At 46.0% G+C, this 25,753-nt stretch overlaps 1 protein-coding gene across 2 annotated transcripts; it reads left to right on the plus strand.

The window, feature by feature from the left end:
- Positions 1-418: 418 nt before the first annotated feature.
- Positions 419-24,623, plus strand: LOC309691515 (uncharacterized protein). Of its 2 annotated transcripts, none has more exons than XM_082509234.1 (8): positions 419-2,643; positions 5,361-5,405; positions 5,570-5,605; positions 9,384-9,431; positions 9,501-9,681; positions 16,161-16,238; positions 16,364-16,535; positions 24,480-24,623. In XM_082509234.1, exons 1-8 carry the CDS (start codon positions 2,513-2,515, stop codon positions 24,485-24,487), a joined length of 699 nt encoding a protein of 232 aa, XP_082365360.1. In that variant the 5' UTR covers positions 419-2,512; the 3' UTR covers positions 24,488-24,623. The 2 variants fall into 2 exon arrangements, with proteins under 2 accessions (XP_082365360.1, XP_082365361.1); XM_082509235.1 differs by lacking the exons at positions 419-2,643; positions 24,480-24,623 and adding exons at positions 5,079-5,091; positions 5,229-5,264 and having other exon boundaries at positions 16,364-16,574.
- Positions 24,624-25,753: the final 1,130 nt, after the last annotated feature.

Here is a 25,753-nt window from a genome sequence, read left to right on the forward strand (position 1 = left end):
GGATCAGGGTAATAATAATAACACATTTAGATTATGAATAACCTGCAGATGGATCAGTGATGACATTAAACTGTGTGACTTCTTGTTTTGTCCATGAAGTTAATCAGATATTTCTCTCATATATCAATGATGGAAACAATCATTAGTTACATCAGGAGGAAAAGCTGTGACTGATGCATCGCTAACGAGAGGAACTTTTTAAATGGATCATGATGTGGGATCATCCATTTCATAATTTTCCACACAGAGATCACAGAGATCTGTGTCTTTGAGCTCTTATTAGATGTTTGTACAGTGTGTGACCTCTGAACTTTATGTTGAATGCTGTGAAATGTTCAGCCACAGAGTTCATGTGAAACGTGGACAGCTTCAGGCTGGAGGACGTCATGTTTCCTGCTGTTCAACTGTATAGAAACTGCGTCATGCTAGCTAGCACGCAGTACGAAAAAGTCAGCATAACGAAAATAAACTCCACCTAAACTTGGTTTATATCTGACCCAGATGGACTGCAGGTCATAACTTCTTACCTGAAGTTCAGTTCACCCTCGGACGTTTCTTCGTGTCTCTCCTCCTCCTGCCTCCCCTTTCCTTCATCCACCTGCTGGCCTCCACCACTTGCTAATGTTACTGAATCTGTGGAAGCTCCGCGATGCCACCACACGAAGTAACAAATAACGAGCCTATCTAAATCCCAGTAACGAGTAACGCATTCCTGGTTTTGGCATAATAACTAGTTACCGTGCTCGTTACCACAATAATAACGTAGTTACTGTAACGCGTTAGTCCCAACACTGGCTTCAGCTCTCAGCGAAGGCGGTCGCACTTTTCTCCTCTCCTCCTCACCCTTATCTTCCCTGCTTAGCCTCTATGTCCTTGTCTTGTCTTGTCTTGTGTGCATTACTTTCCCTGGAATAGCCTCCCACTGTCGTTCTCTAAAACCTAAAAGAGAATTATGGATTTGATCAACTGGTCTCTGAATGCTCTGGGCTGCTCGCATGGAAATTAACAAAATCAACATGAACATTGTGGATCCCCATCACGGCGCCAGCTGCAGGCCCAAGGCTGGAGCCGAACAATCACTCCCTGATAACGACTGTGTTACGGCTATTCTTCCCATCCCATGCCCTTTCCAACGCCTTCGATGCTTGTTTCCTGCGAGGGAACACGGCAGGTCTATGTGCCGCGCTGGAATGGTAGCGCTGTGCAGGGCGGCTGCTGTGTTCGCTTCGGATTACTCCTCACCCCCCACCCACCCCTGTGGCTTGTCATGTCTTCACAATGTTGTGCTGTGGACATTTATCTGCTTTTTTGTGCAGAGGAGTTTTTTTTTGTTTCCTGTTCTCATGCTGTCCTACCATGGAAGCATAGCATAGCATAGCATGAGTAGGGGTCTCTTTTTTTCCTCTTGTACTTTCCCCATTGTAGTTGTACTTTCCCCATTGTAGCCTGGGGCTCGCTCGGGCCACTTCGGAGGTGGGGTGCCCCCGGCCTCTCGGCCTGGGGCTCGGTCACTCGGGCACGGCTGGCTGCCGGCGGCGCTCACGGGCGCGTCACTGCAACTCCCCCTGGCTTCTGCTCCGCGGCTGCTGAGTGAGCCCTCATCTGGGACTCTCCTCAGCTCTTTCTGGGACAGTGGCGCAGCTGCCCCTCTGGTGGTCTTCCTTGGTCTCTTGTGTTCTGGGGGCCTCTGGATGTCTGGAGTTTTGATCTCCTCCACACCTGCTTCACGCCCTGGAGGACCCACACCCTCTAGCAGATTATTACATGAAGGAACCTTTTAAAAAAAAAAAAACAAGCGCGTCCATGCTCACAGGTGTACACACGGGTGATCACACCCACAAACTAACCCTTTTTGGCTCCTACCTCAAAGCACACTGTGTTCTGTTGATCTTATGTGCTGCACAATAATGTTTAACATTTAGTATTTGCTGTCATATTCCCATATATCATTGTGATGTTGTTTATTCTATTACTCTTGTTCTCTTCTGCTTGTTTTCTTTTTTCTTTCTCAGCAGGTGATCCAGGTGATTGATATATGCATTTTTTTTTCTCTGCCCGTTCTGTTGGTTTTTGTCTTTTGCCCTTCTCCCCCGTCCCTCTTCTCAGCTGTTTCTCTTTCCCTCTTTCTTTCTCCCCTTCTTTCCCCCAGTCAAGTCTGTCCCGTATTCAGTAAGTGAAAATAAAATAAACAATAAAAGGTGAATCAAATGGACCATTACGGCGAGGCTGGGATGGTCAGTTTGGTAAAGTAAATCCGTTGGGCATCTTTCTTTGCCTTTAGACAACAATTCTGATGCAAAAGAGCCAAACGGGACAGGCCAAAAAAAAAAAAAAAAGAAATCCAACATGAAGGAACATCAACACCTTACTGACATTATTGTGATGTTTGAACAGAATCACAGAGATGGGAGTGAAACATGACCAGACAAGGTACCTTTAAAAATGATTTTACTGAAGACACCGTGCTTTGAATCTGCTGTAGGATGATACAGCTGTCTGCAGTAAACCCAGCATGAGCCTCACGTTTGAGCCACTGACAAATTCAGATCAGTCTGCAGTTTCTGAAATCATATTTTCCTCTGTTTTATTCCACAGATCTGCTGTGGAAGAAAATAACAAAGATCTGAAATCTCTCAAAGAAAGGTACAGTACATGTCGTGATGCATCTCAATCATCCAGGAAAGCAAATCTCCAAAAGTTGATTCTGTTCATCTGGACGCAGCGTTTTGTGGGAGAAACGTTTCGTCATCATCAGGTGACGTCTTCAGTCTCAGCTGACTGCAGCTTTCAATCTTATAAACAGGACATTTGCATAATGACTGAAACCAGCCCACTGAAGGAACAATGGGCTGGGAGGTCAGTTCCTTAATCTTAATTATGCAAATTCTCAAGATTATTGATCAAAGACCACTGATCAATGGCCATGAGTCCCATTCACAGAGAGTTGGGGAATGGCTGCAATCACAGCATTGTACGATGGTGACAGATGTACCCTTAGGCCCCTCCTCCATTCAGAGATGGTCTTTCCCTTTTCACGTAAATGGCCTCCTTGACTCCGCCCTCAAACCAGCGATGTGAACGTCCTCATCATTGAAAGAGTGTCCACTGGCCTGTAGGTGTGAATAGACTGCAGAGTCCTGGCCTGACGAGGTGGCTCTTCTGTGTTGTGCCATCCTCTTAGCCAGAGGTTGTTTGGTTTCCCCGATGTATAAATCCTGGCACTTAACAGCGTACACTATGCTACTCTGTTTGTGTCGGGGTGTCACGGCCCAGCGGCACGAGGGAACAGGGATGGACACAGGTGCAGAAACCAACCCGGAAGCGAGGTGACAGAGAACAAATGATTTATTTCCGCCCACAGGTAAACAAAGGTAAAAAACAAAGCGACGCCACCACACTAGTGGCGCGTAGGATTCGTCGGTGAATAATGAGGGCGACCTAGACACCTCTAGGAGACGGCTGAACAGCGGGGGCAGCGGGGAGGTAGAAACAGGACTAGGTAGGGACCGGGGGCACTGGAATAAGAGGAGATCACGATCAGAGGGATCCAGCAGACAACCAACAATCCTCCACAGTTGAATTGAATTGCCTTACTTGGTTTCAGATGGAGGGGACAGGTGGAGCGGAAAGCCCGGAAGCGGTCGAGGCGTGGGGAGGCAGGCAGGTGAGCGGTGGGCCGGCAGGCCACGTTGTGTAAGCAGCAGGCGGCCCAGGTCCAGGAGGACGGGAGCGAGGGGAACGAGATCTCCACTCCGGGTGCTATCTCTGAGGACAAGAAAAAACAGGTGAGTCATCACACGGCGTCAGGACAAGGTTTATGATGCTCCACTGAACTAACATGGGGATAGCAGATACTCAGGCGATGAATGGTTGAGAGCGCAGGTCTGATATACCGCTGGCACGATTGCTCACAGGTGGTCAGCCAGGGAGGGGCAACCGGACTCCGCCTAAAGGAGGAGGAGCCGCTGTCTGAGACCTGCAGGTGCCCAACCAGACCATGACACGGGGACCCGATCCTGTTTATAAGATTCCGGAAACCTGCAGTCAGCTGAGACTGAAGAAGTCACCTGGATGTGTGACGAAACATTTCTCCAACAAAACTTACGTCCTGATGAACAGAACAGTACGTGATTAATGAACAACGTCACATTTCTTCAACCAGGAGGCAGGAAAACCAAAGAGTTTTAAAAAGACAACAGTGGATGTATGAGTAGAGCAGAATAGAACAAGCCTGACTAAAGCATATCACTGGTTCTGGCTTAGTGAAACCTTTTCTGTGACGTCTGGTTTTGATTGATGTGTATCTCCTCTGAGACGGTGGGGGCAAACAGGCGGCGCCCAGGATGGGGGGGAGCCAGTGTAAATATCACTGAGGGTATCCGATGACATGCTGTCCTGTCCTCGCCCCCCGATAAAGTTTTGTCAGCAGGTGATCAGGGATTTGAGTGTGCGTTAACATCCTCAGGAGGAGGAGCCTTTGCCGGTCTCACCTGATGGGAGATGTGTGCAGTCCAGGTGAGACCAGCCACCCTCTCTACTTCCTTCCTGTTTATGTAAGACTGTCTTTGGGTTTTGTAGTGTTTAAGGACTCCTGTGCTCACACTATTATGTCATCATTGTTGATAGCGGTCCTGTGACACCTGACAATCATCAGCTGATGGTGCTGTGGGTTGTGTGAGAGGGTCTGGAGAGACCCCCTGTGGGGGCCAAGGGGTCAGGATGAGTGGGTATTCTGGGGTCTTTTACTGAGCAACTAAGCTCAGCTTTGGGACCAGTTTGTGGGTGATGACAGTGTTAAAAGCTGAAACCCTGTGGAGAGCTGTGCGGGCTGCAGCTGGTGTCTGCCAAGTTAGCAGGATTTCAGACTGGAGAGGGACGATGGGGTAACTGCATGAAGGCAGGTGCCTGTACGCTGGTACTGCAATGAGTGTGGCAGATTCATGAGACTGTAGTTAAAGATGGTGGTAACCTCTGCGTTCTGGTCTGTGCAGGATGACTTTATCTATCCAGCTGCTTTCTGTGTGTCGTCTCTGTGCTGATGCTGGAGCAGCTGTGTGGGGTGACCCTTCCCTGGCTGGCCTCTGTGTTGTGGTAGTTCACTTCATTCCTGATAACCTGTTCCTCTGTGTGCTGCCTGTGTGTGATCTCTGTGATAAGAAAGATCAGTAAATACATGCATTGATTTTAAAAGTCCACATTGGTGACACTGCTGTGGTGCTTTTAAACAGAATGGCAACGATGGGAGTGAAACATGACCACACAAGGTACAGACACATGATTGGTGTTTCAGTGAATAATGTCAGCTCGTGCTCTTGACTTGGTTTGATAACCATTTTCACACTGGATATCTCACCCCACAGATCTGCTGTGGTAGAAGAAGAAGAGCTGAAATCAGTCAAGGAAAGGTGACGTGTATGTGATTCATTGAGAGAACAAATGAACTAAAACATGTTTTACCAACACATTTCCTTCTCTACAGACACAGGAAGTTTACTCAAAAACGGTTTTATTTTGAAAGTAAAATTCTGTGATTTAACCAGAGAGACATTACTGTGGTGTTTTTAAACAGGCTCAGAGAGATGGAAGAGAAATATGACCAGACAAGGTAAGAAGCAGCCAGTTATATAAATCTGTTTAATTCTACACAAACTCTTATCAGCACACAGTAAGAAAGAATAAACGGATGTGCTAAATGCTAACAAGTGTGGGACCAAGCAAAGGGAAACATATATCAGTTATATGAACAAAGACACTGAACCACCTTTCAGTTCTAGTACATGACATGTTACACTGAGTGTTTCTAACACAAACCAAAATCCAGAAGCAGTGTGTGGACTGCATCCACAGAGATAATCAATACACGTGATTAGTCAGCCAGTGAGAGCACCTTCATGAAGTTTGCATTCAGGTGTTACCACAGCGTCAGGGAGGAAAGACATCAAATGATCTTAGAGACGCGTCTGACGTCCCATCAGTCTGGGAAACCACCGTCCCACAGAGAGAGAAACTTCACCATGAAAAACATGAAGGACAGCTGCCACACGTCTCAGGAGGGACATGCCGGCTCATTCATGCAGTGTTCACACAAGCTGCAACATTTCCTTCAGACTTCACAGATGTGATGTCTACACTGCAGCCACGTGGGTGATGCTGTTATATGTTCTGATTGGCACATCCAGTCAAAGCCTTTGCACGCTGGATAGGCCTGGGCCCCCTTTCCCTGGCGGGTCGCGGAGTATGGGAGTGCCTACTGGGGTCAGCGGGGGAGCTGGCCCCAGGGAGGGGTCACCTGCCCCTCCCTTCCTTCCCTCCCCATCTCCAGCTGCCTCCCTCTCCCCGCTCCACCACAACCACCCACACATACAGGGCCTTGGAGTAGGGGTATGTCACCAGGGTGCAGAGGAGGCTACCCCCCTCCCCCCCTCTGTCCCCTTCTGGCTGCCTCTGCCTCAATTTTATCCCACAACTTAGACATTCACATTACTCACACTCTCATTACACATACATATAGGATCTTGGGGGTGGGCACGATACACGGAGTCCAAATTACCATCAGGGTGTACACCCCACCCCTGGCATCGTTGCCCACCTCTCAATTTTAAATACACGTAGACATTGAGGGCTAGCAGGAGGGACCATGCGCTTACCTGCTGCTCTCTGGCAGGTAGCTCCAAGCCCTCCTGGGTTTTAAATGCACCTTAGAACACACATGCATCAACACTACAATGAGCGGGTGGAGGGAGGTTTGGAGTCTTCTCTCACCCCCGTTCTCTGCGGCCTGCTCCAGTGGGGGGGCTAGGACTAGGAGGAGGAGTTGGCCGTCCGACTGTGGTCTGGAGTGTGGGGCCTCCCTGCTGCTGCGGAGTCGGGGCGGTCTGCCTCTCCCCACCGCAGGGAAAAGGGAAACACCACCTGGGTCTGGGTGCAGTTCCCCCCTCCAGGAGCAAGGGTACCTAGACCCGGTTTGTAGAGTACGCTTGGGGAGTGTGATCGTGTGTACAGCGTCTCTTTATGTCTGTCTCCACGTTGGTTGAGTGTGGAGTAAGTGCATATGAGAGCATGAGGGTGGGAATGGATGTTTGTATCTGTGTGTGCCTGTATGTCTGTGTCTATATGTCAGGTTGGGTGTCAGGCGCCACCTCTCTGGGGACATCTCAGGCCCTCCAAGGTTTGGAGGCCTATCTCCACCCACCACCACTTCCCCTGCCAGTGGCGGACTCCCTCAGACATCGGTGCGTTGGTGGTTTTTTGTGTCCGGGGGTGGGCGTCCAGGTACACACCGGCTCACTCCTTGGCGGCTGCTTATCGGGGCCTGGAGCCTGGGGCTCGCTCGGGCCACTTCGGAGGTGGGGTGCCCCCGGCCTCTCGGCCTGGAGCTCGGTCACTCAGGCACGGCTGGCTGCCGGCGGAGCTCACGGGCGCGTCACTGCAACCCCCCCTGGCTTCTGCTCCGCGGCTGCTGAGTGAGCCCTCATCTGGGACTCTCCTCAGCTCTTTCTGGGACAGTGGCGCGGCTGCCCCTCTGTTGGTCTTCCTTGGTCTCTTGTGTTCTGGGGGCCTCTGGATGTCTGGGGCCTGGATCTCCTCCATACCTGCTTCATACCCTGGAGGACGGGGCTGTGGCCCCCCCACACTCCCTATCAGATTGTTACATGGAGAAACCTTTGGAATGCAAGCATGCTGATCCACACAGGTATGCACACAGGTGTACACACGGGTATTCACAGACGTGGACTACAGCTTTCTTGGCTGCTGCCTCAAAGCACATTGTGCGCTGTCTATCTTGCGTGCTGCACAATATCGTTTATTATTTAGTATCTACTGATATCTACTGCTAGCTAGTTTATTGTGATGGTGCCGTTTTTTTTATTATGTTGCTCTTTGTTGTTTGCTTTCTCTTCTGTTTTTTTCTCCATACAGGTGATCCAGGTGTTTTGTTTTTTTTGTTTGTTTGTTTTTTCTTTCTTCCCCCCTTCTCACTGTCTCTTCTCCCCTTTGGTTTTCTTTCTCTCCCTCTCTTTCTTTCATTCTTTCTCCCTGTCCTATCCCCCAGTCATGTCTGTCCCGTTTGTAGCAACTGAAAATAAAATAAATTCATAATTATAATAAAGGTCAATCAAATGGACCAATATGGCAAGGCCATGATGATCCACTTGGTAAAATAAATCCGCTTGGCATCTTTCTTGGCCTTAAGACAACAATTCTGATGCTAAAGATCCAAACAGGACACAAAAAAAAAAAAAAAAAAAAAAAAGCCTTTGCACGCATGCTTTCTGAAGCTGTGCCCACCCACGGGGAGTTACACAGCTGTGACCAAAGGGACAGTGATCAGCCGTGTGGGGGGGGACGAGCGCTGCCTTTGTCACAGTCGTTTATGCATGTTCAGATCATACTGACTGCAGCGACTAAAAGAGTGTTTCATTATTTACTCTATATGAGCAGAGATGGGCAGTAACGCGTTACTTGTAAACTCGTTACTAGTAATCTGATTACTTTTTTCAAGTAACAAGTAAAGTAAAGGATTACTATTGCAAAAACGGTAATTAGATTATCGTTACTTTCCCGTAGGAACGCTGTGTTACTGCGTTACTAAACCCTGGCTCACCTGCACCAGGGTAAACCTCCGCCTACCCCACTCCTGCTTTACAGGTGAAAATAGAGCAACAGGACCGCTGAGTCTTTGACTTTATTTATTTTCTGCTGTGTTTTACTTGCATCTATTTGAAAGACTGAGTGTAAACACAAAAAATATTTTATTTTATGTGCTGGAATGTGCAGAAAATAGGTTTACATGTTAAACTAATTTCTTCCAGTCAGAGAATGTTGCAGATAATTACATTTTTGCTTGATGCATAAAGTTAAAAGATTAAAACTAATAAAACAAGTTTTAAAAAGAGACTTTTCCATTTGATTACATTTTGTATGATGGATTATGCAGAAAAAGTAGAATTGGGCTGAAAGATCTATCGCTTTATCACCTATTCAGGTTGTAAATCGTGTTTTTAAAAAGTAACTAAGTAACTAAGTAATTAATTACTTTTGAAAATAAGTAATCAGTAAAGTAACTGGATTACTTTTTTGGGAAGTATCAGTAATTAGTTACTGATTACTTTTTTCAAGTAACTTGACCATCACTGTATATGAGTACTACTGTAGTGATTCATCCAGCACCAGCACAGCATTAAAGTCACTTCTCATCATTCGTTCTGGCGTCTGCTTTAAAATGTCATCATGAGCAGAATGTGTTCAATGCAGGTATTCATGAGCATTAATGATCCTTCTGGGTGTGTGAGTGACCTGAGACGACTCACCGGAGACCATGTGAGAGGTGGGTGGCTTAACGTGATGCCGCATGGTCACACAATGTTGTTTCTACTCCACAGAGCAGCTCTAAATGACAAAGACGAAGAACTAAAATCATTCAAAGACAGGTACATGCAGCTCCACCAAACATCAGTACGGCAAATCCGCTTCAGATAATCAGTCGTGTTTTTTCACAGAGTCACGAGAGAGGTCGCCCTTTCACTGAAGATGGGGAAAAACACAGAGAGCGTGAACAACCCTGTCAGTAACACCAGGCTCATACAGATGTATGAAGAGCTGAGGCTGGAGTGGCCAAAGGTCAAAGAACACCTGAAATCCAATAATGGAAACTCGGAATCAGTAAGAGCCCGCATTCAGGTACGGGAATGTCTGATTACTGTCACATACGTCCATTATTCTTTTTTTTTTTTTTTCTTTTATTTTCACTTACTGAATACGGGACAGACTTGACTGGGGGAAAGAAGGGGAGAAAGAAAGAGGGAAAGAGAAACAGCTGAGAAGAGGGACGGGGGAGAAGGGCAAAAAACAAAAACCAACAGAACGGGCAGAGAAAAAAAAAATGCATATATCAATCACCTGGGTCACCTGCTGAGAAAGAAAAAAGAAAACAAGCAGAAGAGAACAAGAGTAATAGAATAAACAACATCACAATGATATATGGGAATATGACAGTAAATACTAAATGTTAAACATTATTGTGCAGCACATAAGATCAACAGAACACAGTGTGCTTTGAGGTAGGAGCCAAAAAGGGTGTAGTTTGTGGGTGTGATCACCCGTGTGTACACCTGTGAGCATGGATGCGCTTGTTTTTTGTTTTTTAAAAGGTTCCTTCATGTAATGATCTGCTAGAGGGTGTGGGTCCTCCAGGGCATGAAGCAGGTATGGAGGAGATCAAAACTCCAGACATCCAGAGGCCCCCAGAACACAAGAGACCAAGGAAGACCAACAGAGGGGCAGCCGCGCCACTGTCCCAGAAAGAGCTGAGGAGAGTCCCAGATGAGGGCTCACTCAGCAGCCGCGGAGCAGAAGCCAGGGGGGGTTGCAGTGACGCGCCCGTGAGCTCCGCCGGTAGCCAGCCGCGCCTGAGTGACCGAGCCCCAGGCCGAGAGGCCGGGGGCACCCCACCTCCGAAGTGGCCCGAGCGAGCCCCAGGCTCCAGGCCCCAATAAGCGGCCGCCAAGGAGTGAGCCGGTGTGTACCTGGACGCCCATCCCCGGACACAGAGAACCACCAATGCACCGATGTCTGAGGGGGTCCGCCACTGGCAGGGGAAGTGGTGGTGGGTGGAGATAGGCCTCCAAACCTTGGAGGGCCTGAGATGTCCCCAGAGAGGTGGCGCCTGACACCCAACCTGACATATAGACACAGACATACAGGCACACACAGATACAAACATCCATTCCCACCCTCATGCTCTCATATGCACTTACTCCACACTCAACCAACGTGGAGACAGACATAAAGAGACGTTGTACACACGATCACACTCCCCAAGCGTACTCTACAAACCGGGTCTAGGTACCCTTGCCCCTGAAGGGGGTAACTGCACCCAGACCCAGGTGGTGTTTCCCTTTTCCCTGCGGTGGGGGGAGGCAGACCGCCCCGACTCCGCAGCAGCAGGAAGGCCCCACACTCCAGACCGCAGTCGGACGGCCAACTCCTCCTCCTAGCCCCCCCGCTCCAGCAGGTCGCAGAGAACGGGGGTGAGAGAAGACTCCAAACCTCCCTCCACCCGCTCATTGTAGTGTTGATGCATGTGTGTTCTAAGGTGCATTTAAAACCCAGGAGGGCATGGAGCTACCTGCCAGAGAGCAGCAGGTAAGCGCATGGTCCCTCCTGCTCGCCCTCAATGTCTACGTGTATTCAAAATTGAGAGGTGGGCAACGACGCCAGGGGTGGGGTGTACACCCTGATGGTACTTTGGATTCCGTGTATCGTGCCCACCCCCAAGATCCTATATGTATGTGTAATGAGAGTGTGAGTAATGTGAATGTCTAAGTTGTGGGATAAAATTGAGGCAGAGGCAGCCAGAAGGGAACAGGGGGGGGGGGGGGGGTAGCCTCCTCTGCACCCTGGTGACATACCCCTACTCCAAGGCCCTGCATGTGTGGGTGGTTGTGGTGGAGCGGGAAGAGGGAGGCAGCTGGAGATGGGGAGGGAAGGAAGGGAGGGGTAAGTGACCCCTCCCTGGGGCCAGCTCCCCCGCTGACCCCAGTAGGCACCCCCATACTCCGCGACCCGCCAGGGAAAGGGGGCCCAGGCCCATCCAGACCGGGGCCCAGTGCAGCAGCGCCTCCCGGCCCCACAGAGCCCGGGACAGTCCACCCAACCCCACCACAGAGAAAACTGCACCCACCCCACCATCCACTCATCTTCCAGACTACATAAGACAATAAACACCCAGGCTGAGATCTTCCTCCACCTCTCCTGTATCTCCCCCTCCTGCAGAGGCAGCTCCTTAGGAGAGGAAAGCTCCTGCAAGATGTGACAATCTCCCCCACCAGTTGAAGAGCCCCCCAGGTGGCTCGATGCACCGGCGGCACCCTGCTCCAGGGCTGGGCCCCCATGCACCCACCCGCCCACAACCCCGGCAACACACCAACCAGGACCCAAGCCTCCGAGGCCCGGTCCGGGTCCCAGCCCAGAGACGGCGCGCCCCCAGAACCTCACGCCCATCCCGGACCCACCCAGGGGCAGCCAGGCTACCAGGTCAGTAACCCACGTCCGTCAGCACAGACCCTCCCCTAGCCCCGCTGCACGCAGCCGCGAGGAAACAGTCACCTGAGAGCCAACAGAGCCCCTAACCGGACATGACCGCTACCCCGGGTTGAGCCCCCCTAAGGAAGATGCCTCCGGGGAACCCCCCGACGCCCTAAGCCTGTCCCTACCCCCACACCAATCACAACAGTGAAGGCGGGACCAAACTATGACCCCCCACCCCCACTAGGTGATGGAGCTGATCAAAGGAGTCCAGAGCAATTGATCTGATGTGGTGGCAGAGGCTGTATCAAGACTAATGTAATCTAATAGATAATTTCTATATTGGTTAGAATTAAGATTATTTTTATTTTTCCAGTTCATGAGGACTGTGAAAACCATATGGGCTATATTCTTTTCTGAAGTGACATTATCTAAGCTACCCAACAAACACACTAAGGGGGAAGTTGGAATGTTACATTTCAGACACTTCGATAAGTCTTCACATATCTCGTGCCAAAACTTCTGAACTGGTGGACAGAACCAAAGAGCGTGGATATAATTGTCCGGTGAATTGGTTTGGCAGTGTGAGCAGTTGTTGGTAGACGTAAAGCCCATCTCGAACATCCGATGACCTGTATAGTGCACTCTATGTAATATTTTGTATTGAATTAATTGAAGACTGGGATTTCTAATTAGATGAAAGGTTTTTAAGCAAATCTGAGACCAGAAGTTTAGGTCTAAGTTAACTGATAAATCCGCTTCCCATTTTGCAATAGGAAGTGATATTGATTCATCTGTTTTAGAAAGCATTCTGTATATTTTGGATAGTAATTTGGGGGTTTTAAGAGTAAGAAATTGAACCACACTTGGTGGTGTTTGTAGTTCAACTTGACCCGGTTTAAATTTCTTTTTTACTATGGATTTAATTTGTTGATATTCTAAAAATCTTTTCTTGTTGATCCCATATTGTGTAACTAGTCCGTCAAATGAAATAAATTCTGTTCCTTCTAGTATATGTTCTAAATATTTGATTCCTTTACCACTCCAATCTGAAAAGTTTATCATATTATTGTTTTGTAATATGTCAGGGTTGTTCCAGATAGGTGTATGTTTGCATGGGATTAATGAAGACGCCGTCAATTTTAGAAACTCCCACCATGCTGTCAGAGAAGAGCTGATGTTGATGCTTTTAAAGCATTCATGTCGTTGGATGTTTGAGCTGATAAATGGTAGGTCTGAGATCTCTAGATTATTGCAGAGTGCTTGTTCTACATCTAGCCAAGGTTCATCTAAGAGGGTATGTTTTAGCCATCCTGAGATAAACTGAAGCCTGTTGGCTAAGAAGTAGTGCTGAAAGTTAGGCAGTTCTAGTCCTCCTTTATCCTTGGTCTTTTGTAGTGTTTTTAAGCTTATACGTGGGGGTTTATTTTTCCAAAGGAATTTGGACATACATGAATCTAGAGATCTGAACCAATCTTGTGGCGGTTTAGTTGGGATCATTGAGAATAAATAATAAATTATTTTTGGTAAGACCATCATTTTTATAGCGGCAACCCTTCCCATGAGTGATATGGGTAGACATTTCCATCTAGCCAGATCATCTTCTACCTTCTTTAAAAGTGGGATATGGTTTAATTTAGTTAGATCTGCAAGCTTGGGAGAAACATTAATACCTAAATATTTTATATTTCCCGATTGCAGTGGTGTAGAAGAGGAATTATGGAGGGAGCAATTAATCGGTAGGACTGTAGATTTTGACCAGTTAATTGAGTAATCTGATATTCTTGCAAAAGAGTTTATCAATTCAATCACCCCAGAGATATTGGTTTGTGAATTTTGGAGAAAGAGTAACACATCATCCGCATAAAGGCTGATTTTATGTTCCACGTTCTTGCATTTTATGCCCTTAATTACTGAATTCTGTCTAATTGCTGCTGCTAGTGGTTCAATAAAAATTGCAAACAGTGAAGGGGAGAGTGGGCATCCCTGCCTGGTGCCCTCAGGAGACAGAAGCTGGAGGATGTCTGGTCATTTGTTCTGACACAAGCTGTTGGGGAGTTATATAATATTTTTAACCAGTTTATGAAAGAGGATCCAAAACCAAATTTGTGTAAAGTTGCAAATAGAAATTTCCAGTTAACTCTGTCGAATGCTTTTTCTGCGTCTAAAGAGAATATTGTAGTTTCTAGGTTTTTACTGTATGAGTAGTCTATCAAATTAAGTAATCTACGTGTTTTTGTTGATGAGTGCCGACCTTTTATGAAACCAGTTTGGTCAGGATGAATTAAGAGGGGGGTTATTTTCTCCAGTCTCTTTGAGAGAGCTTTGCAGATTATTTTAAGGTCTACATGTATAAGGGATATTGGACGATAGCTTGAGGGATATACAGGGTCTTTGCCTGGTTTTAGCAGGAGATTAATGTTTGCAGAATTCATATTTGATGGAAGTCTGCCCTTTTCTTTAATTTCCAACAACGTTCTGTAGAAAACTGGTGCTAGAATCGTCCAGAATTCTTTGTAGAATTCTGCAGGAAAGCCATCTGGACCTGGAGCCTTATTATTGGGCATACTTATCAGGGCTTCCTGGAGTTCACCTGGTGTCAGTGGTGAATCCAGTGCCATTGCTTGAGTGTCCAATAATTTTGGAAGAGTTATGTTGTCCAAAAACTGATCAATTTCTTTTTTAGATGGTTTATTTGTGGTGAATACAACGTTTTATAGAAATCCCTGAAAATGTTGTTTATTTGTATCGGTTCATATATTGTGTTCCCAGATGAATCTTGAACAGCACATATAGTTGTTTTTTCTTTCTTTATTTTTAGCTGGTTTGCTAGAAATTGACCGGATTTATTACCATGTTCATAATTTTGTAGGCGTAGTCTTTGTACTAAGAATTTTGTTTTTTTATCAATTATCTCATTTAATTCTAGTTTTGTTTTGCGTATTTTGTTCAATGTTTCCTGATCTTGGTGGGACGCGTAGGCTTCTTCTAGTGATTTGATGTTTTTTTCTAATTCCTGAATATTTTTGTTTTCTTTTTTCTTTTTATGTGATGAGAAAGAAATTATTTTACCTCTCATCACAGCTTTCCCTGCTTCCCATAGAACAGAAGCTGATGTTTCGGCAGTGTCATTATAGTCCAAATATGAAGTCCACTCTTTTTTAAAATATTTAATAAAGTCTTCATCTTTAAGTAGTGATATATTAAATCTCCAGTTTTTTCTTGGCGTGGTATTATTCTTGTGCATTAGTGTTAAAGATACAGGACCATGATCGCTGACAGCTATAGGGTGAATCTCAGTGTCTGAAATGTCGTTCAGCAGTGAGCTGCTGACCAAAAAATAATCCAGACGAGAGTAGGAGTGATGGACATGTGAGAAAAAAGTATATTCCTTACTGGTGGGGTGAAGGGAGCGCCATGCATCGCAAAGACCAAAGTCGCTCATATACTGTTTGATTATATTTGTGGACTGCCAATTACGCTGAGTTCCCGCTGTATTGAGCCTATCCATGTCTTCATTTAGTCCAAGGTTGAGGTCGCCTCCAAGAACAAGTGTGCCATCTAAGTGTTCAGAGAGTGCACTGAAAAAACCGTGAAAGAATGAGGGATCATCAACATTTGGACCATATACACTTGCAATACATAGCTTTTTATCACGTATAGATAGTTTAATGATTAAGAATCTGCCCTCTGGATCTATAACTGTATCGAGTACTGTGAAATTAATATTTTTATGTATTAAAATTGCTACTCCCCTTTGTCTAGAATTATAACAAGCTGAGAACACATTGGGAAACTCAGGTGTTTTAAGTTCATCGAACCTCTAAGAGGTCTGTGGGTCTCTTGTAATAGGACAACATCTGCCTGTAGTTTTTTGAGTTGGTTAAATATTTTTAACCTCTTTACTCTGGAGCCAGCTCCATTTATATTCCATGTAATGAAATGTAAACTGATGAATTTAGGAAGCTTTTAAAGCTGGATTAACTGAGATGGAGAAGAAGAAGAGGCAGATAGATGAAGTGCTTGGATTGAGTGAGCTCAGCTTTGGGACGTCTCACAAGGTACTGGAGCTAAAACTCAAACTACACCTAAAAACTTCGGCTGCTCTCTTTAAAGCAACGTTGTGGTTTCAGGTTGAAGACTTCAGGCTGCTAGCGACACAGAACCTGCAGCTGGCCATCTACCGCAGCAGGACACAGCCTGACCCAAAGGTACGACATGTTTTAGACAAAGCTGTCAGTTGTACAGGAGTTCAGTGCAGCTGACGTTGGCATTAATAACTTACAGAATCTTTGCTGAAGCTGAGTTTTGCAGCACAATATTTTCTTCCTAACAGGCGAAAGATGAAAATCCTCAGAACATGGTGGAGCAGTTTAACTCTGAATGTTACTGGCTCGGCTGTTTGATGGCTTTAAACAGTCCTCCTCTTCACCCTGACTGGGACAATCACGTTCTGGGGATGGACGCTTGGGACGTTTTCCCACGAAAACTGCAGCTGTTTCTGATAGGTTTGTAGCTTGAACCTATTCGCTGGAACGTTGAGGACAATATAACTACACAGCGAGCAAGACACGAAGTAGGCAACGTTCTCTGGTTTACTCATGCATGAGGGAGACCTGCCTGGAGCCAAGTGTCGTTCCACCACTTGACCTCCGTCAGACTCTCAGCCACGTTCCCCATAGCACTCCTTTTATTGTGGTTACATGAATATGCATAGGGTCATTAACATATAAGATAAGATAAGATAAGATAAGATAAGATAACCTTTATTAGTCCCACACGTGGGAAATTTGTTTTGTCACAGCAGGAAGTGGACAGTGCAAAAGTTATGAGGCAAAAATTTGAATACAATAAGAATAAATACAGTACACAACTGTACAGAATAGAATAAAATAAAATACTATATACAGTAGAATAAAATAAAATACTATATACAGTAGAATAAAATAAAATAAATATACAATAAGATAAAAATAGAATACAAATACAAATACTATATACAACTGAGTAAAAATACAACGATGACAGAAAGGATTATTGCACTTAGTGTTATTGCACATGTGTGGATGTGTGTGCTTGATCAGTTAAAGTCTTTATTATGGAGTCTGACAGCAGTGGGGAGGAAAGACCTGCGAAATCTCTCCGTCCCACACCGTGGGTGCCGCAGTCTCCCACTGAAGGAGCTGCTCAGTGCTGTCACAGTCTGCTGCATGGGGTGGGAGACGTTGTCCATCAGGGATGACAGCTTAGCCGCCGTTCTCCTGTCACTCACCACCTCCACTGGGTCCAGAGGGCATCCTAGAACAGAGCTGGCCCTTTGGATCACCCTGTTCAGTCTCTTCCTGTCCCCAGCAGAGATGCTGCCGCCCCAGCAGACCACGCCATAAAAGATAGCAGAAGCCACAACAGAGTCATAGAATTTCTTCAGGAGTGGGCCCTCCACCCCAAACGACCTGAGTCTCCGCAGCAGGTACAGCCTGCTCTGCCCTTTCCTGTAGAGGGCGTCTGAGTTATGAGTCCAGTCCAGTCTGTTGTTCAGATGAACACCAAGGTACCTGTAGCTGTCCACAGCCTCAATGTCCATACCTTGGATGTTCAGTGGTTGCAGTGGAGAATGCTTGTGCCTGCGGAAGTCTACCACCAGTTCCTTGGTTTTACTGGCGTTGATCTGGAGGTAGTTCAGCTGGCACCAGTCCACAAAGTCTTGGGTCAGTCCTCTGTACTCCTTGTCGTCCCCATCAGTGATGAGGCCGACTATTGCAGAGTCATCAGAGAACTTCTGCAGGAAGCACTGGGTGGAATTGTGGGAGAAGTCTGCAGTGTAGATGGTGAAGAGGAACGGAGCCAGAACCGTTCCCTGTGGGGCCCCCGTACTGCAGACGACCCTGTCCGACACACAGCCCTGAGTCCTCACATACTGTGGTCGGTCGGTGAGGTAGTCCAGGATCCAGGTAGTGAGGTGATGGTCCACTCCAGAGTTCACCAGCTTGTCCTTTAGAACCGAGGGAAGAATGGTGTTGAAGGCACTGGAGAAATCAAAGAACATGATTCTCACAGTGCTTCCAGCGGTCTCCAGGTGAGCGAGGGAACGATGTAGGAGGTGAATGACGGCATCATCCGCTCCAATGCCAGGCTGGTAGGCAAACTGAAGTTTGTCCAGTGATGAGCTTATTAGGCGCCGAAGCTGAGCCAGGACCAACCGCTCCAGGGTCTTCATCAGGTGGGATGTCAGAGCCACCGGCCTGTAGCTGTTGAGGTCCTTGGGGCGTGAAGTCTTTGGCACTGGTACAACACAGGAGGTTTTCCAGAGCTGTGGGACTCTTCCCAACCTCAGGCTCAGGTTGAAGAGGTGCTCCATCACCCCACACAGTTGGTCCGCGCAGGACCTGACGACCCTCGAGCTGATGCCATCTGGACCCGCTGCCTTCTTGCCATAGCATCTTACATAGGTATACATGTGAACAAAGAATACTGTGTGTGTGTGTGTGTGTGTGTGTGTGTGTGTGTGTGGGGGGGGTCAGAGTGTGACCCCATAAATGACTTCCCTAAACCTGCTGGTCTGGAAGTCCAACAGTTCATCTAAACAAAAGGCACTTAGCCCAAAACAGACATAGCCACGTTTATCCTACCATAAAACAATAAGACAAGGTACGACCTCTTCCCACACTCCCAGGATGTAGGTGTGCATTCTAGTGTGGAATACACACCAAGCCTTTGTAGCCTGCTAAAGATCACACAGCCTATCACTACACAATTGATTATACACCTCTAAGCATATATGGTTAAATATTTCTAAGCATAAATGACAATCAACAATACAAAACCTAACAGTTTCCAACAGCGAATCTTTCTGTTAGAGGCTGTCCAGGATCACATATACTGTCTAACACTAACCCTCAGTCATGTATTATGCCTTATCCTTTAAAACCTGAACCATGAAATAACTGCCAGAAACATTAAATTTTTTTCAAAATAGTGTGTTTGTTGAGCCTTTAGGCAAAATATATAACAATACATCAAATTTTAATCTGCATATACAGTGGGGCAAAAAAGTATTTAGTCAGCCACCGATTGTGCAAGTACCCCCACCTAAAATGATGACAGAGGTCAGTAATTTGCACCAGAGGTACACGTCAACTGTGAGAGACAGAATGTGAAAAAAAATCCATGAATCCACATGGTAGGATTTGTAAAGAATTTATTGGTAAATCAGGGTGGAAAATAAGTATTTGGTCAATAACAAAAATACAACTCAATACTTTGTAACATAACCTTTGTTGGCAATAACAGAGGTCAAACGTTTACTATAGGTCTTTACCAGGTTTGCACACACAGTAGCTGGTATTTTGGCCCATTCCTCCATGCAGATCTTCTCGAGAGCAGTGATGTTTTGGGGCTGTCGCCGAGCAACACGGACTTTCAACTCCCGCCACAGATTTTCTATGGGGTTGAGGTCTGGAGACTGGCTAGGCCACTCCAGGACTTTCAAATGCTTCTTACGGAGCCACTCCTTTGTTGCCCGGGCGGTGTGTTTTGGATCATTGTCATGTTGGAAGACCCAGCCTCGTTTCATCTTCAAAGTTCTCACTGATGGAAGGAGGTTTTGGCTCCAAATCTCACGATACATGGCCCCATTCATTCTGTCCTTAACACGGATCAGTCGTCCTGTCCCCTTGGCAGAAAAACAGCCCCATAGCATGATGTTTCCACCCCCATGCTTCACAGTAGGTATGGTGTTCTTGGGATGCAACTCAGTATTCTTCTTCCTCCAAACACGACGAGTTGAGTTTATACCAAAAAGTTCTACTTTGGTTTCATCTGACCACATGACATTCTCCCAATCCTCTGCTGTATCATCCATGTGCTCTCTGGCAAACTTCAGACGGGCCTGGACATGCACTGGCTTCAGCAGCGGAACACGTCTGGCACTGCGGGATTTGATTCCCTGCCGTTGTAGTGTGTTACTGATGGTGACCTTTGTTACTTTGGTCCCAGCTCTCTGCAGGTCATTCACCAGGTCCCCCCGTGTGGTTCTGGGATCTTTGCTCACCGTTCTCATGATCATTTTGACCCCACGGGATGAGATCTTGCGTGGAGCCCCAGATCGAGGGAGATTATCAGTGGTCTTGTATGTCTTCCATTTTCTGATGATTGCTCCCACAGTTGATTTTTTCACACCAAGCTGCTTGCCTATTGTAGATTCACTCTTCCCAGTCTGGTGCAGGTCTACAATACTTTTCCTGGTGTCCTTCGAAAGCTCTTTGGTCTTGGCCATGGCGGAGTTTGGAGTCTGACTGTTTGAGGCTGTGGACAGGTGTCTTTTATACAGATGATGAGTTCAAACAGGTGCCATTCATACAGGTAACGAGTGGGGGACAGAAAAGCTTCTTACAGAAGACGTTACAGGTCTGTGAGAGCCAGAGATTTTCCTTGTTTGAGGTGACCAAATACTTATTTTCCACCCTGATTTACGAATAAATTCTTTACAAATCCTACCATGTGGATTCATGGATTTTTTTTTCACATTCTGTCTCTCACAGTTGAAGTGTACCTCTGGTGCAAATTACTGACCTCTGTCATCATTTTAAGTGGGGGAACTTGCACAATCGGTGGCTGACTAAATACTTTTTTGCCCCACTGTATATGATTTTTCATTTGTATCACATTTGCTACATTAGCCATATTTTTGCAATTTAGTCATTAAAATGTGTCATGTAATTTATATCATTTTTTGAGGGTAAAAAAAAGTCACACTGATGATGTAGAAATCACACGTGTCAAATACGATACGCGGGGCTTTAAAGGGCTAATTAAAGCGATTGGTTCGTTTTCAGTTTGACACTGATTTCTATCTGGAGTTGTGCATCTTTGTTTTTTGTTAATTATAAAGATGATGCAACACTAGGGATGGGTATCTCCTGCTGCTGCAATTTTGACATAGTAGCTAGTGCAGTTATTCGTAAGTTGCAGTTATTTGTTTGTGCAATCTGTGCGTTTGTTTAGTAGTTAATCCTATGTGCCGATGTATATATTGGATGGTTGCATGTGGAAATAAAGAAGCAAATGATACAGAAGTGTATGGTATGCGTTTATTGTTGCGCGTCATCAGGGTCCTCATGTTTAGCCTGCCGCGGCCATTGGTTGGAGTAGCCGCAACATCATCCTCATCATTTCTGCTACACTGGCAGGGCTAGGGGCCAGGACTCTCCTCTTCGGGTTTTTGGGGGATGTTGCTAAATCCGGGTCCGATAACAGGCAACCCACCCGCAGTAGATGCGCTCGGTGTGAGGTCTCGCAGCAAGCTATCAAATACGGCGCATTTCTCAGCTTTAAAAAAAAACGCTATGCATCGCCAGGTGTTTCATCGGATTCTTGGTGTTACCTCCTTTGACAGTATCACAGTATCAGCTTAAAGCACTTGTTGCTGCTGAGTTTGCATATTTTGCTGTGAAGTACAGACAGACTTTTGACCGCTTCGCCTTGGGCATTTTTAATCTGTAGCTCTGCTCTAAAAGAACGTACGTGCCTGGCCCCGCCTACTATCCTCGGAAACGTAAAATGATTGGCTAGAAGTGTATCACAGCTCAGGAAAAAAAAAGCACCGAAATAAAGCACCGAAATGTGCGCTGCTTTTCGGTCTGGTTACTACCGTTTATGTCAGAACCGGTGCCATCATGGCACCGGACACCGGTACCCATCCCTATGCAACGCTCACCAAAAATTTTATTAGTCCTTTATTTATCCAGGTAAAAAATCTCATTGAGATTAAAAATCTCATTTCCAAGAGAGACCTGGCATCATGGCAACAAAAGTCACATACCACATAGGTATATAACATTTAAAACAAATACAATATCCTATACCAACATGTGTAAAATATACAATAACAGATCAAATTAAGATTACATTAAAAACAATCACACTGAGTAAAAGAGCTGTTCTCTCGTTCCTTTAAGACAGACTTAAACTCTCCCAAGGTAACAAGTCTGATAATTTCAGTTCCTTCTGCAGATTATTCCAGGAAGCAGGGGCAGCGTATTTAAAAGCCTCTTTCCCCCAATTCTGTTCTGATTTTTGGGACAATCAATTGTATGATATTGTGCGAATATCATACAATTGATTGTCCTTTCCAGGATATCCCAGCGACTCTCAGTCTGGTACAGATCTCGACTGCACGGCGTCCGTGTGGGAAAGTGCTGCCCTGTGTTCGCTCTTTCACAGTTTGAGCCTCAGCGTCGTCTTGGAATCGATCCAAAAATCCCAGAAAGCAAAACAACAAAAGCAGTCAGCTGACTTTTTCTTTTGGCACAAAGCGTTGTTGCTTATCCTAGAGCTCCGACCCAAGAGAAAGCTCGATCCACACTGCAGAGTGATGGTGTCGATGGTCCATTTTAAACACAAGAAAAGATGCAGAATTGTGATTTCTGAGATCATGAGCTTTAAAATGCATAGAAACGCGGGAGAGTGAAATGTTTGCATAGCAGAGATCATATCTGGCGTGAACAGTTTTCTTCCGGTGCGTCCAGCTGTTCATCCAGGTGAGCTGCAGGAAACTTCAGCCTGCAAATCATCAACAACTGATCCATCCTGAGATGATCTCAAACCACTGACAGCGAGCAGTTTCAGGGCCACTAAATCAAACTGAAATCTTGTCACTTTAACCAAAGCTTCATGGTATCCATCCATCTTTTGTGAACAATAAATGTATTTGGAGCTTTCTGATGTTTGTGTGTTTAAGTCGTGTAGCTGAATATATGGTTATTTTTCTCTTTAAGCCATTGATCAGCTGTGGAAGCGCTCATTCTTATTTCAGTGATTCATCTATTCTATGCTGCGTATCCTTGTCGGGGTCGTGGGGTTAGGGTTCGCCTATCCTAGCTGCCATAGGGCGAGAGGCAGGTCACGGGGCTAACACATAGAGACAGACAACCATTCACACCTGTGGGCCATTTAGATTCACCCGCTAACCCAGGGGTGGGAAATTCCAGGCCCCGAGGGCCGGTGTCCTGCAGGTTTTAGATCTCACCTTGGGTCAACACACCTGAATCACATGATTAGTTCGTTACAGGCCTCTGGAGAACTGCAGGAGCTAATTTATCCATTTAAATCAGCTGTGTTGGTTCAAGGACACATCTAAAACCTGCAGGGACACCGGCCCTCGAGGCCCGGAGTTGCCCACCCCTGCACTAACCCTAACCCCACTAACTGCATGCCTGTGGACTGTGGGAGGAAGTACGCGGAGAGAACATGAAAACCCGGCCAGGTGGTGGAATCAAACTCACGACCTTCTTGCTAATCACCGTGCACTATGCTGCCATGAATCATTAAATTATTAATGCTCTTTGTTCAGGTTGGAGCGATGAAATAATACTAAAAAACAAAGAAAAGTAAAGTAATATGACAGTAACTCGATTGGATCGTACATTGATGTCACATAAAGAAAAGTAAAAATCAGACTGTGTATACGTTTGCTTTACATCAGTGAATGCAGATAAAGTTCATCAGTGAATGCAGATAGTGTGGGTTTGTTGCAGTACTCCTGAGCGCCTTTAGAAGGCGCTGTTGCTCTGAGCAGTTCTAATGGCTCCAGGGTCTAAACACATTTAGTTTTGATGATATCTGAGCCGCAGAGACAGAAATGGATCAGCAGCAGCAGCACAGCCTCAGACTTTCACTTTACCCATTCAATCATGTATTTTTAAACGCTAAGGTTAGGTTAGGTTAGGCGGTCAGTACTCGTTAATTTAGCTGAATCTAATTCAGTGTAGCTGGGTTTATTCAACTGGTAGTTTTACTCAGTTACTGGTACATGACAATAGATATTTCAGACACAGAAATCAGCATTACATGCTCGGCGTCAGTCAGGATTACATTAACTGCCAAGTTTAACTACTTATAGCAAGGTAGTTGCAAAAACAGCAACTGCCTAATTACAAATGTTAGTAGGTTAGTATTAGCTGCTTCTGACATTCACAAATGATAATGTTACAGTGAGATTAACATTCAGACATTAAGTGTCTCAGCACAGCATTTGCAGGTCATTTCACACATTAGGAATCGAGCATTAGCAAGCTGATAACCTTCAGCTCCACACTTCTCTCATCAGAAAATAAGAGGTGCATATATTTCAAGTTAACATCAGAAGTGAGGAAGCTGACATTAAAACATTGACGTTGCCCAGGTACAACTAATCTGAAGCAGCTACTAGCTGAAAATATCCTCCTCCATGAAAATAACTTGTAATATCCAGCATAGTCAGTCACCTTCTCACATAATGTTTTTTCTTTATTTCCATCACCATCAACAATATCAATGAACACATTATGTAGGAATCATGTAGTAAACACAAAAGTGTAAAATAAAATAACTCAAATCATGATTTATATTTTAGCTTCTTTGTAACAGCCCCCTTTACTTTGATCCCTGCTTTGCTCGCTCTTCTTCTCCATCAGCTCCGTGAGGTCGTCTCCTGAAATGGTTTCCAACAGCCTGGACGGAGTTCCCAGAGATGCTGAGCACTTGTTGGTCCATTAACTTCACTCTGCGCTCCATCTCATCCCAAACCATCTCCACTGGGATCAGGTCAGGTGACTGTGGAGGCCATAGCTAACATAGATAATATTTGAACAAAGAAGCTAATGTTAGCAGCCAGTCATCAGACACAGAGGCTAGAATTCATTTCAAAGCTTTCGATGTACGGTCAACAGTAGCAACCGGTTTCAGATATTTAAAAAGTTTCAGATATTAAAAAGTAGCTCACTTCAGGAGGGAGTCCGCGCCTTGACCACCCGATCACCATCAGCTGATCATTGATCATGATTGAAGTAGCAACAGGAGAGGGAGGGGGGAGAATGAGAGGAGAAGAGGCAGCTGGGCAGCAAAGACACAGAATAACTGCAGCTTTGTGTCTTTGTTTCATTCCAGCTGAAGTCCGGCACGAATCGCTTCCCTTTCACCTACATACGGATGTGTTGTGATTGGTCCAGCCCAGAGTTGATCATGACCAGTTGGCTAATCCACCACCTTTCATTGTTTATACAAAAACAAACAAAGATAAAAATGAAAAATCACCATCGTTGATGATGAACCTCTTAACCTGAACACCTCGTTACCCCGAGGAGCTGCTCAGTGTTCGCTGAAGGAGAAGGTGACCTGTGTGACGCTGGAACAACCTGACTGGATCCTGGTTCGTCCGATTAAAGCTAACAGAGTCCAAACCAGAGGAAAACGTCTCTTTGTTTGTGGTGCTTACACTTGTTGGTGGAATATTCACTGCTGTCCTGTGAGAACCTTTTTCATACTTGAATAAGCAGCCCGTGTGTCTTATCCCTCTAACGAGCTCACACTCTGGTCCTTCCTACGTTTCAGTGCTCTGCAAACCTCACATGGGCTACGTTTGCACCTGGCAGTGAATGTTTGTGTGTTCTTTGTCTCTTTGCGTTTTGTCTCTGTCGTTTTTCTGTTGCAGTCTTCGGGTCATGGTCCGGGTCTGTGGCTGGAACTTTCCATCAGGCTCCCGAGCCTACCTGGTATCCGTCCCTGGGCGGGGCCACGTCCTCCTCCACTTCCTCACAGCTGGAGCTGATGGCAGGCCATCAAGAGAGTGATTTAAGCCTCACGCTGACATTTGTCTCTCCATTTGGGAAATCACTCTGTGTCTCACCTGCCTGCCGTCCTGCAGGAACGTCCGGATCGCAGGTCACACCGCCTTTCCACACCGCTCAGC

Source organism: Aulonocara stuartgranti (genome assembly GCF_965226115.1).
Source record: "Aulonocara stuartgranti genome assembly, chromosome: 16".
Classification (NCBI taxonomy): domain Eukaryota; kingdom Metazoa; phylum Chordata; class Actinopteri; order Cichliformes; family Cichlidae; genus Aulonocara; species Aulonocara stuartgranti.